We start from the raw sequence: 13712 nt of genomic DNA on the forward strand, positions 1-13712 counted from the left end.
ATCAACAGGTTGTACCTGAAGGCCGTCTATCTGAAGAGGCTCCCCAAGCTTCAGCTCATCTTGGATTAGTTACTCCAAGTATTGGGAAATCACCTGCAATCCCTACTTCCTGTTCACAAAGAGAGAAGCCTGGTATTTTCTATCAACAAACCCTAACAGGTGGCCATTTACCTGAAGAAATTATGAAAACTTCAGCTGCTCCAAGGCCTACAGACCAGAAGTTTGATAGTCCAGCTTCACTGCCTACTTCCTACACATATGAAGGACCTAATGTTTTCTACCAACAAATGCCTAAGAGTCATTTAAGTGAAGAGACTGTGCGAGGTTCAGCTCTTCCTGGATCAGCTACCCAGAATGTTGGGATAACTGTACCATCCTTTCCTTCTCTGTCGCATGGAGAAAAATCTCATACTTTCTATTACCAGGCTTTGCCAGAAAGTTATTTGAGCCATCAGCCTTGGAAAGTTTCTGTTGCTCCTGGGCCTATTGACCAGAAGACAGGAGCAGCAGTAGGCCCTTCCACAGATAGGTATTTTACTGTTGACCAGAAGACTGGAGCAGCAGTAGGCCCTTCCACAGATAGGTATTTTACTGAAGAGACTTGGAAAGTGTCATCTGCTCCTAGGTCAGCTGGTCAGAAGCTGGAGATGTCAACGGCACACTCTAGCCCCTACTCAAAGGGAATAAAACCTGCTATTTTCTATCAGTATCCTCTGTTAGAAAGTCATCCAGGCAAAGAGCCTCTGAATGGTTCAGCTGTTTCTGGATCAGCTCAGAAGACTCAGTCCCCAACAGCAACCTCTGCTTCCCAGCCACATAAAGAGATAGCTAAAGCTTTCTACCAGCAGACATTATCAAACAGTCATCTAACTGAAGAAGCATTGCCCATTTCTGTTATTCCTGGCCGAGGTGACCAGAAGACTCCTTTACTATCGGAATTACCCTTTTCCTATTCTCACAGAGCAAAGAACCTGCCTGAAGGTGTGAAAGTTTCCACTGATTCTGGATCTACCGACATTCCAACAGTGTCTTCTAGTTCCTACCAGCACAAAAAGAAACCTACTGTTCCTTACCACCAAGAGTTGCCAGACAGTCATGTACCTGCAGGGACTCAGAAAGTTTCATTTGTATCTGGACCAGTTGACCAGAAGTCTGGAATTTCTCACCCATATGTTGAGATTCCCTGTGTTTTCTATCAGCAGGAGTTGCCAGGTAGTCATTCAACAGAAAAATCTACAAAAACATTGATCCTGAGGCCAGCTGTACAGAAGACTGATCTGTCAACAGTATCCCCTGCTTCCCCATCACTTGCAGAAAAGCCTGTTTTGCCCTACCAGCCAACCCCTCCAGGTAGTCAGCTCTCTGGAATATCAACTATAACCTCTGCCTCCTACTCTTATAAAGAGAGGCCCAATATCTCTCAGCAGCAGAAGTTTCCGGACAGCTACCTAAGTGAAGAGGCCCGGAAAGTCTTGAGTACCACTGGATCAGTAGACCAGAAGACAGGGACCCCAACAATGTCATTGCCCTCTATTTATTCACAAAAAGAGGGGCTTGGTATTTTCTATCAACAAGTCTTGCCAGATCCTCTATATAAAGGGGCTCTACAAACTTCAGCTACTACTAGTACAGTTGACCAAAGCATTGCTATGCCAACTGTATCCTGTACTTCGTTCTTACAAAGAGAGCAGCCTCAGATTTTCTACCAGCAGGCTCCGCCAGGTGGTCATTTGCCTGGAGAGTCTCTGAAAGTTTCATCTGCTCCTGGACCGCCTGACCAGAACACTGGGGCACCAGCAGTATCTCCTAGTTCTTATTTCCCTAGAGAGGAGTCCATTATTTTTCACCAACCTGGCTTGTCAGGTAACCCTCTATCTGCAGAGTGTTTCAAGGTTCCAGGGATTTCTGGAGTAACTGAACAGAAGACTAGCACACCAGCGGGACCATCAGGTTCCTATCCAGTTAGAGAGAAATCCATTATTTTCTACCAACAGACCTTGCCAGATGCTCATTTTTCTAAAGAAGCTTTGGATGTTTTAACTTCTTCTGGACCAGCTGACCTGAAGACTGGGGCGCCACCAGTATATTCGACTCCCTATTCTTTTGGAGAAAAGCCCATTATTTTCTATCAGCAGGCCTTGTCAGATGATCAGCTAACTAAAAAAGACAGCAAAGTTTCAGTTGTTTCTGGGCCAGCTGACCAGAAGGCTGGGCTACCTCTTACCATCTCTTCTTACTCAAATCTAGAGAATACCGTTGTTTCTTACCACCAAGAGTTGCCAGATAGGCCTCTAACTGAAAACGCTGGGAAAGTTTCAGTTGTTCCTGGACCAACTGACCAGAAGACTGGGATATCAACCGTGCCTTCTACTTCCCACTCAAAAATAGAGAGGCCTACTTCTTCTTACCAGCAAGAGTTTCCAGATCTTACTGAAAAAGCTTTGGAAGTTTTAGGTGGTACTGAACCTATTGAACAGAAAACTGAAATACAAGCAGTGTCCTCTACTCCCTTTTACAGAGAGACGCCTAGTGTTTCTTATCAGCAGGACTTGCCAGATCTTACTGAAGAAGCTTTGCAAATTTTAGCTGATCCTGGAGTAGTACCTTCTATCCCTTACTCAAAGGATGCAACGCCCCTCATCTCTTACCAGCAAGAGTCACCAGATCTTACTGAAAAGTCTTTGAAGGCAGTAGGACCTGGCTCTACTGATCAGAAGACTCGGGCACAAAAAGTTTCCTACTTAAGTAGAGAGCAGCCCAGTGATTTTCAACAGGAATTGCCAAATACTGGTGAGGATGCTTTAGGTGGTTTTGTTCATCCCGGACCATTTGTCCAGAAGGTTGGGAAAACAACAGAACCTTCAAATTTAAAACAGAGAGAGGCCAATGTTTTCTCTCCACAGGAGTTGCCAGTCAGCCATCTCACAGAAGAGGGCCTGAAAGTGTCAGCTGGTTCTACACTTAAAGCACAGACACCTGGGGCTCCAACAGGGCCTTCTAGTTCCTACTTACATAGAGAAAAGTTGAAAGCCTCACCAGATCATGTTCTAACTGAAAATTCTCTGAAGGCTTCAACTGTTCCTGGATTATCTGACCAGAATAGAAGACCCACAGTCTCATCTGGCTCCTACTCACATAAGGAGAAACATAAGATTTCAGCTGCAGATCTGCGGGATGACAAGAAGGTTGAGTTGCCAACAGTTACTCATAAGTCCTACCTACATAGAGAGAAGCCTGCAGTTTCATCTGTGATTGGACCAGATGATCAAAAGACTCCATTACCAACAGCTTTTCATGGTTCCTGTCCTCAAAAAGTAAAACCTGCTATTTGTGTTCAAAAGCAGTTAACAGATAGAGATCAAAGTGAAGATATTCCGAAGATTTCAACTGTCTTAGAACCAACTGTTGTAAGCACAGGTGTACCAGTACCTCTGCCTGGTTCTTATTCACACAGAGAGAAATTGGATACATCCTGTGGATACCCACAGGAACTGCCAGACAGACATCTAACTGAAGATGCTCTGAAGGTTTCAAGTTGTCTTGGTCAAGCTGACCAGATTTCTGATTTACCTACAGCTTCTCCTGGTACTTATTCACACAGTGAAAAGCACCAACTTGTCTCAGAACATGCCCAAAAGCTGATAGATGATTTGAATTCTTCTGAGTCTTGTTCTCTCATTGCAAACAGTATGCCTTTAAATTCTCAGATTGATGATGGACTTATCATATGTAAGCCAGAATCTTCAGGTTTTGGTGATGTTGTCTGTGAGGAAATCCGGGATATAGATCATGGTTCTAAAACTCTTAAAGAAATTCAGACTCTTTTAATGGAGGCAGAAAATATAGCACTGAAACGATGCAATTTCCCTTCTCCCTTGATTCCTTTCAGAGATGTTAACGATGTTTCACTTATACAGTCAAAGAAGATGGTTTGCTTCAGAGACCCCTCCACAACTGATGTTTATGCCCAGAGGGAGCCACTTCCAGAGGAGATCCCTCACATCGAGTGTGTACAGAAGGACATTGGCACACAGACAAACTTCAGGGGCCACAGGGGTGTTGAAAATTGGAAGTTTATTCGTTCAACTACGATTAGAAGTCCTCTACAGGAAGCAGAAGGCCCGAGAGTGGCATTTGATGGAACTTTCAGGCAGATGGAAGCTTCCGGGTCTGTACTGAGGTCTGAACCTGAAGGTTGCAGTACAAGCATTGGGAATAAAATTCTTATCCCTATGATGACATTCATAAGGAGTGACTCGAGCAGTGATGTAAGTGACGGCTGCTGCTCGTGGGACAGTAATTTACCCGAGTCTTTGGAGTCAGTTTCTGATGTTTTTCTAAACTTCTTTCCATATACTTCACCCAAGACAAGCATCACAGATAGCCGCGAAGAGGAGGGCTTGTCAGAGAGTGAGGATGGCTGTGGTAGTGTAGATTCGCTGGCTGCACATGTGAAGTACCTTCTGCAGTGTGAATCCTCATTGAATCAAGCTAAACAGATACTTAAAAAGGCAGAGGAAGAGGAGTGTCGGGTCCGAGCCCAAGGTAAGGACTGACTTATACAGGCACACGCAGGCTTGTGAACGTTACAGCTTAGCAGTTTAAAATGAGACATTTGAATTTCTAAATTTATTTTCTTATAGAACTATAGAATGACTATATTTTCTACCTAAAATCCGGAAAACAAAAGCAAAGATATAAATAAGTTGTATGATCAGTAGTGCTAGTCTGAGCTTCTGGTTTTAGAAGGAGATTCTCATGTCAGATGGACATTGAGAAAGTAGTTTGAGCTTCCTTAATTCTTTCGTTGTAATATCCTTGTTTTGGGAACACAGATGCCTCCAATTTGCTCTTCTGTAAATTATTTTGTGTCCTTCAACTATGTGTGCTTTCTCTTTGTTTTCTGATGAAATTTTTGGAGGTGATCTAAGGTGTATGGGAAAACCACTTATCAAGGTCTTAGTACTAAAATTTTGGTTAGACGTCTAAAAGAGGATATTTATTAACTTCATTTATCTCTAACAGTATCTTTGTAATGTACATAACAATCTTTAAGGCATGAGGAAATGTTTTGGGTAGTAACTTGTAAGTAGCTCGTAAGCACTAACTTCAAGACTGACTCGGAATCTTGATGTTAACTGACTGTGCTGTTCCTTGTACATTTTGATTCTGTCAAGATCTCTCTAGTTTTGTTTATTAATATAAAGTATTAGGTATCATAGAAGCATTAGTAACTATAGCAGATACTAAGAGGGGAGGTAAAGAGACTCTGATTATAAGAAAAATTAAGATTAATGATTTAAGTTTAAATACCACATTTAGAGTGGCGTTTTTGGAGGTACGTCTGTGGAGGATGTTTTCCAAAACTCAGACTTTAGTTCATGTGTGATGGCACACACCTGTAATCCTTGCACTTGGAGGCCAAGGCACACAGATCAGAGTTCAGGGTTACCCTGGATTACATAGAAATACCCTGCTTTGGAAGGTCGGTAGCCTTTAGTATGTCACATACAAGAGCTTTTGATATGTCACATACTTAAGACCACATGTGTTCAGCTCTGTGCTGGGCAGTAAGGGGCAGATGTTGCTGGTTTTCTTGGCTCATGTAGTCATTGAAAATTAGCAGTTTCACAATTTTTAAATATCAACTTTTTATGATTTTTTTTCTCTCCAGCCTGGAATCTAAAGTTTAATTTAGGACATGACTATGGATACTCCATTTCAGAATTAAATGAAGATGACAGGAGGAAAGTAGAAGAGATAAAGGCGAAGTTGTTTGGTCATGGAAGAGCAACTCGCATATCTGAGGTATTGAAGAAACCTATAAATGACTACTGAAACTGTGAAGGAGCAGTAGAGATTAGAGCTCTTACTTGGTATCAGTGACTCCAGAGTAGTTGCTGACAATCTTGGGATAAAGTTTTTTTAGTCTTAAATGCTCTAAAAATTAAGATTGAAGGACTAGTGTTTGTAAGTTTTGATTAATTCCAAGTTATCATAGCAGTAAAACAAGAATTGAGTTGTTTTGCTAATTTGATTGTTTTGTTTCGTTTGATTATTCAAGACAGGGTTTCTCTGTGTAGTCTGCACTGTCCTAGAACTCACTCTATAGACCAGGCTGGCCTCGAACTCAGAGACCCATCTGCCTCTGCCTCTTGAGTACTAGGATTAAAGGCGTGTGCCACCTCTGCCAAGCTTGCCAATGTATTTTTACAACTGAGAGGTTAAATGTCTCTTTTACATCTTGCAGTTCAGATGAAAACTCAGTTTCAAAAGTATATATTTTGTTTAAAAATAAAGTTAGTTTTATCTAAAACAGCTTTCTTTTTAAGTGTTTATTTTCTTTCGTTAGTGAACTGTTTCTTGAACAGAGCACTTATCTAAAGAGAAGTTTATTCCTGTGTTTACAGTCCAACTCTGGAAAGAGAACATTAACAGATGCCATTTGAGCTGGGCATGTGTACTTTAACCCCCAGTATTGGGGAAGCTAAGGCCAGAGATGGCAAGTTCAAGGTTATTTAGCAAGATTGTTTCTCAAAAACTAAACCAAAACCAAACCAACACCTTCCCACCCCTGACAAATGCCATTGAAATGTTTTGGATCGCCTTTCCTAGTTTTGTCTTTATTTCTTACCCTGACATGCACTGACTCTCTGCTCTTCAGTGTGGGTTTGAATTAAGAATCAGCACGATATGGGCCTGGAGAAATGCCTCAGTGGTGAAGAGCATTTGTTGTTTTCCTTGAAGAGGACCAGGGTTCAGTTCCCAGCACCCACATTGTAGTTCACAACTCTCTGTAACTCCAGTTCCAAGGGGTCTGACACTGTCTTCTGGCCTCAAGTCACCAGGCATACATGTGGTATACCTACATACATGCAGGCAAAACACTGATATTCATATAAAGAAAGGAATCTGCATATATATATCCATTCTTTGAGTGGTAAGGTTCCATTTTGTACATATTCCACATTGTTTTCTTCATCATCCCTATTGGACACTTAGTTTGATACCATGCCTCGGCTACTAACTTTTTAAGCCTTTTAAAAGAGATCCTCTTACGTATCTATTAATATGTTGACTTATTGTAATATTTTAGCAAGAGTTGTTTAAAAATAATGTTTGACAGGTACTAAAGTGTTGGAGGAGGGCTGCATGTTCATCCTGGCCGCCCAGAACTGAAATAATCACACAGAAACTGTATTAGTTAAATCACTGCTTGGCCCATTAGCTCTAGTTTCTTATTGGCTAATTCTTACATCTTAATTTAACCCATTTTTATTAATCTGTATATAACCACGAGGTTGTGGCCTACCAGCAAAGTTTTGGCATGTCTGACTCTGCCTTCCTTCTCCCAACATCCAGTACAACCCTCCCACCATCTACCTAAGTTCTGCCCTATCAACAGGCCAAGGCAACACATAGACAGAAGGACCTTCCACACCACTAAAGCAATAAGAATTTAGAAAAAAATTGCATATATTCATTTTGTGGGGAGGGTACCACACCACGGTCAGAGGACAACTTGCAAAAGTCTGTTCTTTCTCCCACCATGTGAATTCTGGGGATTGAACTTAGTCAGGCTTGACATACTGGGTCATCTTGCCATCCCAAAATCTAAAAAGTTTTAAAGTGGGAAGATCATTTAAATTTTGATTTATTAAAACTTGAAAGATGCTACAGGAAAGGTAGGCCATGGAGTGGTTCATAGAAAGAAGTCACAGGAGAAAGTAGGCTACACAGTTTAGGTAAGTATCAATCTAATCCCTTCCAGTTTTAAACTGGAGGAAACTTGGATTTCTTAAGTTAGGACATTTGTTTCCTAGTGATGTGTCAGATTAAAAAATGGCAACTTGGTATACTTAATTGATTTTTTTTTTAAAGTCAAATCTTTTAAATTGTATCACATGAAGCTAAAAAAGTGGTCTGAAGAGAGGGTATGTGTGTATGTGTCCTGCTTCCAGCTTCTTCAGTGATCATATCTTGCAAAACCTTTTTTTTTTTCCTTTGTGATTTGAGACAGGATCTGATTGTTCTTGGAACTTACCCTATAGACTCACAGGGATCTGCCTGTCTGTCTCTGCCTCTCAAGTTCTGGGATTAAAGTCATGTACCTTTAAAAACATGTGCCAATGTTTTGCAGACTTTTAATGATCTCAGCTATGACATTGACTTTAATACAGTCAGGATACTGAAAACAAAACTAGCTAAGGCTGCCTTGTCATAGCTACTTTTTCTGTAACACTTACCAACCACTAGACTAGTCCCTATTTTTATATTTTGTAATATCAAGAATGTCATAAAAATGAATTCATTTTTGTATTCAGGATAACTGAAATATTTGAATTAAGAGTAATTCTTTAGAAACTTAGGGAGGTATTACTTTTATCAATAACTTTCCCTTTGTATTGCTTTGGATGCCCCGCAGTATGTTTAAATATTCACCTGTGAAGAACATTTTAGGGGGTTGGAGAGATGACTCAGCGGTTCAGAGCACTGGATTTTCTCCCAGAGGACCCGGGTTCAATTTCTCTCATCCACATGACAGCTTACAACTGTCTGTAACTCCAGTTCCAAGTGATCCAACACCCTCACGCAGACATACATGGAGACAAAACATCAATATACATAAAATAAAAATAAATAAATACTTTAAAAAAGAACATTTTAGTGGTTTTTCGATCTTGGGCTTTATAAACAAAAGTTGCCACGCATCCATGTTCCTTTGTGTGGGAACATGCATTTGTTTCTGTGGTGTCAGTGTTCAGGAGTTCAATTTGGGTTATTTGGTGAGCATATTGTTTAAAGATAAGTGATTCACTTACCCCGCATCCTCTGCAGCATTTGGTATTGTTTTTTTTAGCCATTCTGTTAGTTTTGTCAGGAAACGTAAGATACAGTACACACACACACACACACACAATTTTTGTTTATGTGCGTGTGTGTGTGGTGCATATTTATGTGTACATGCAGGTGCCCATGGAAGCTTGGGGGTATTGTATCCCCTGGAGCTGGACTAATAATGGTTGCTGGGAACTGAGCTTGGGCCCTCTGCCAGAGCAGTAAGTGCTCTTCACCCCTGAACCATCTCTCCAGCCCTTAGAAAGACACTGTGCTGTGTTTTTGTTTGTTTGCTTGGAGACAGGGTTTCACTAAGAAGTAGCTCTGGCTGTCCTGGAACAGTGAGGCCAGCCTTGAACTTGCAGAGATCTGCCTGCCCTTGCCTCCCAAGTATTTATTGTAGTTGTAGTTTACGTTTTCCTAATGTTTTTTGATATTGAACATTCTTTTCATTTTCTTATTTCTCTCATCTTTTTTTATGTCCTGTTTATTGACATATCTATGTGTCCTTTTTTGTTGTTTGTTTGTTTGCATGTGTGTTATTCTGGGAATCAAACTCATACCATCATTCATGGTAGGGAAACACTTTACCATTGACACTCACAGTCCCACTGCTGAATTTTGAGTTTTGTTTTTTTGCTTTTTGTTTTGTTTTGGTGTGTGTATGTGTGTGTTTTCTTTTTCAAGATTTACTTATTTACTTCTACTGTTACTGTTTTTTTGACACAGGTTTTTCTGCATTGCCCTGGCTGTCCTGGAACTTGTTCTGTAGACTAGAATGGCCTCGAACTCAGAGATTCCTCTGCCTCCCAAGTGCTGGAATTAAAGGCATGCACTGCTACACCCCAATATATTTAGTATTTTTAAACAATGTATAAATGTGTGTGTGTGCACGCATGTAGACATGTGTACATGGATGCAGGTGTCCTTGGAGGCCAGAGGCATTGAATCCTCAGAGCTGAAGTTACAGATTGTTGTGACCAGCCTGATGTGGGTGTTGGGAACTGAACATGGGTCCTCTGGAAGAACAGCTAGTGCTCTTAACCACGGAGCCATTTCTCCAGCCCCAAGAATAATAATTTTAAGAGTTTCCTAAGTCCTCTTCATTATCATGAGCTATTTTATCCTGTAAAGTTTCATTTTTCTTGCTGATCCTTTGACCTGTCTTGTAGACAAATAAGATGACCTTCATGGTCATTTTTAGCTTAGATATGAAACTCATCAGTATATAATTTTGAACCACTTTAAGTAGGAACCTTTTTATATCTTCTAGGGCTTGCAGAGTCCACGGGGAATAGGATGTGTGCCTGAAGCTGTATGCAATCACATTGTTATTGAGAGTCATGAGAAAGGATGTTTCCGGACTCTTACTGCTGAGCGACCACGACCAGACAGCTGCCACGGTGTTTCCCGATCTGTTGAACCTTCAGATTTGATTAGAGGACAACGGAGCCCATCATCAAGGAGAGGCAGGCACATCAACCTTTCCAGATCAGTAGATCAGAGCAATACCCGTTTCAAAGTTTGGAATTCCTTACAGTTACAGAGTCATCCCCCATTTCAAAAACTTGCACCCGATGATATCAAAATTAGCAAGGGTGTTGGAATGCCATTCCATACAAACATGGACCCTCAGCCTTTGGGATTAGTAGAGCCTACTTGTGTGCCAGCTAAAGGAATGGATTTTCTTTCCTCATCACAAATACTGCCCCCTGAACCCACGGAGCAGTTCACTACCTCTATCACTTTTTCTTCTCACGAACACTCTAAATACATTTCTGATTCCTCTGTTTTTAAGGTTGGTGTTACTGAAGGTAGCCAGTATACTGGACCATCTTTAGGAGTGTTTAAGTCTCATATCTCTGAAGAGCAGATTTCTCTTAGAGATCTTAAACAGAAAACCTCTTCCCCTTCATCACTTAAAAGGCATAGTCATTCACCAGTGACTGTTTTAGCGGAAGGTAGTAAGCAAAGGCAAAAATTACTTCTTGATTCCCAGCATTCTCATCAAAACCAAAAAATCTCAGAAAGATCAGAGTTTAAAGCCAGTCCTTCTGAACCCAGTGTCAGTCCAAACTATAGCACTTTCAAGGGAGCTCAGTTTTTTGGTAAGGATACCATTATTAACCCAGACGAACTAAATACTACACTCGATGTAAAAGAAAAGAATGTAGCTGTAGCTCCTGATCTACCTTCTTGCATTTTCCTTGAACAACGAGAGCTCTTTAAACAAAGCCACACTCCACATACAGATCACCAGATGAGGAAATACTCTTCTCCATTTTGTCCAGACATTGCTTCTTGCATTTTTCTTGAACAGAAAGAACTCTTTGAGCAAAACCAAGCCCCACATGTAGATCGTGAAAACAGAGAAGATCCTAAGTGCCAGGATTATATAATTGCAGATCTTCCTTCTCCCGATTTTCTTGATGAGCAGCGATGCAAATCCCCAGATGTAGATGACCACATGAGAAAACAGCAGTTCCCTCTTTCTCAAGGTCAGGATTGGGTAGTAGAAAAGATTCAGCATATACCTCAGTCACAGTTTTCTAATACGATAAATGTTGAAGCCAAGGTCAGTAATTTGATCTCCCAGTCAGCCCCTGACCACTGTACATCTCCATCTATTCCACCTCCAAATAGGAAAGCACTTTCATGTCTTCGTATAACTCTTTGTCCCAAGACTTCTTCCAAGTTGGATAGTGGAACCTTAGATGAAAGGTTTCATTCATTGGATCCTGCTTCTAAAACAAGAATTAATAGTGAGTTTGACTTTGATCTTCGAACTGTATCTTCAAGGTCATTGAAACCAACCTCCAAATTACTGACCTGTAAACCTGTAGTACAGGATCAAGAATCTTTAGGTTTTCTAGGACATAACTCTCCACTGGACTTGCAAGTTGCACAGTCTTCTCTTCCAGATAGTGAGACTATTTCTCAGAACTTGAAAACCAAACCTACTCAGAATAGCCAGATAGTAACGTCAAGGCAAACACAAGCGAACATTTCAGATTTGGAAGAATTTTCCAAACCAGAGGGGACTCCAGTATCTGCAGATGGGTGAGTTGCTGTGATAAGAAGCAAACTGATGGAATGTATAACAAAGGATTTAAAATAAGTAAATGGAAAGACTGTAGGGTGGGAGTGAGGGCAGAGAGCAATGTGATTTCCTTACAGAAGATTGAATCTAACTGGTCTGATAGAAGTCTTTTTTAAAAGGTATGTAAGTAAGTGAACATGTGAAGTAACATGTGAAGAGCGTTTTGCAAGATTTGACATTAGATAGAAGAAATCTAAAACTTTGGTTATCCGTTGGTCCAATTGACTTATTTTTATGTTGGAGATGCACTGATGATTTCCTGGGCGGTTGAAACATAAATGAGGAAAGATTTATTTTGGTCATGGTTTTAGACCATGGCTTTAGAGCTTGCTTCATCATCATAGATGGCATAAGGGGATGAGGTGGAGGAGCCGCCAAGAAAATGCCCCCAGTGATGTAATTTCTCCAACTATTCTCCATGTTGGACAGTTCTGCCATCTCACAGTAGTCTGTTCATATTTTGAGTCCATCAGTAGTTTGAACTATTCCTAGATCATAGTTGTCATGATCTAATTAGTTCTGCGAATACCCTCAGTCATTTCTCAATCCAGTTAAGTTCACAGTCATGACTAACCATATTTCTGCTTGCACGCTCTCTTTGCTTGTATTTCTCTTCTCCCTTTCTTGCTATGAGATCTCTATTATATTTAGTACTTACAAGAGAATTTTAAAAAAATGCCTCATGACTTTATAGTATTAAGTCACCTAGCATATAAGCATTTTAGCCAACCCAACAGTAAAAAATATCATAATGTTTCTGGATGTGAAGTTTCTCTTACCTTGTGTTGTAGGAATGGAAACTTAATTCATGAATAGGTTAATTAGGTTTGTCTTACTCGGCTTAATATTAGTAATTCATCACTGATTTAGTTTTCCCTTCATAAGTCTTTATGGCTAACGATTTTGTGTTAATAGTTGAGAAGGTAGCATACTATAGTGGAAAACCCAAGAAGGAAAGTATATCAAAATATACTGGCATAAGTGACATTGATATACAGTCTTATTTAGTTTTCATGACAACTTGATTCTGTGATTGACTGGGAAACCAAGGCATTGTTCCGTGTGCAAATGATGCTGGTGGGAAGAATGGCGCAGTGACAGCTATTGAAACAGAGCAAGAATCTACTTCCCTACGTAGTTGGGTCTTGCACATTCTTGAACACTTCTTAACATTTCTTGTGGATGAACTTTCCTTTCATCTACATTTTTTTTCAATTTAATTTAATTCACACTTCTGAGGAAAGGGTTGAGAAGCTAAAAGCCCTTTACAAAGCTGAAGTGATTAAGAACTGGATTTGGTGGATGGATCTAGAAAAAACTATATTATGTGAGATAATTTAGACCCAGAAAGACAAATATGTATTCACTCATAAGTAGCTTTCAGACATAAAGCAAAGAAAAACCAACCTACATTCCACAACCTCAGAGAACCTAGGCAACAAAGAGGACCCTAGGAGAGACAGACATACATGGGTCACAGTATCTGGCAGTAGGAAGATGGATTCATACTTAAAATTTGGTTCTCATTACATCAAGAGAATTTGAAAGGAAGTTTATCATTCACACAAAAATATCTCAGGGAGGTCTGGCCCTAATAGGTCTGGACTAGCTTGAACAAAGCATACAAGGTGAGTTGGGCTCATGGTAGCTGGAGCAGAAGACATGCATGAGGGCTTAAGCTTCCTGCTGGGACCAAAGGAAGCACAGACTTTCTTGCCAACCCCTCCAGCTAAGGAATCAAAGTGGGGAAGGAGGGAAAAATCTTGAAAAGAAG

General features: G+C 40.5%; 1 protein-coding gene across 6 annotated transcripts in view; it reads left to right on the forward strand.

Annotated features, from left to right (window-relative positions):
* The window catches only part of Alms1 (ALMS1 centrosome and basal body associated protein), a 123408-nt gene that overhangs the window by 42629 nt on the left and 67067 nt on the right, over window positions 1–13712 (forward strand). For 5 of the 6 annotated variants that reach the window (XM_085690559.2, XM_085690558.2, XM_087907072.1 and 2 more), the window contains 3 exons: window positions 9–4545; window positions 5675–5808; window positions 10112–11898. In XM_085690559.2, the coding sequence (XP_085546685.2) occupies window positions 9–4545; window positions 5675–5808; window positions 10112–11898 (6458 nt within the window). The remainder of the gene's footprint in view (window positions 1–8; window positions 4546–5674; window positions 5809–10111; window positions 11899–13712) is intronic. The other variant, XM_085690561.2, reaches the window with a different exon arrangement.

This window comes from Myodes glareolus, chromosome 6, assembly GCF_982192425.1.
Source record: "Myodes glareolus chromosome 6, mMyoGla1.1, whole genome shotgun sequence".
Classification (NCBI taxonomy): Eukaryota; Metazoa; Chordata; class Mammalia; order Rodentia; family Cricetidae; genus Myodes; species Myodes glareolus.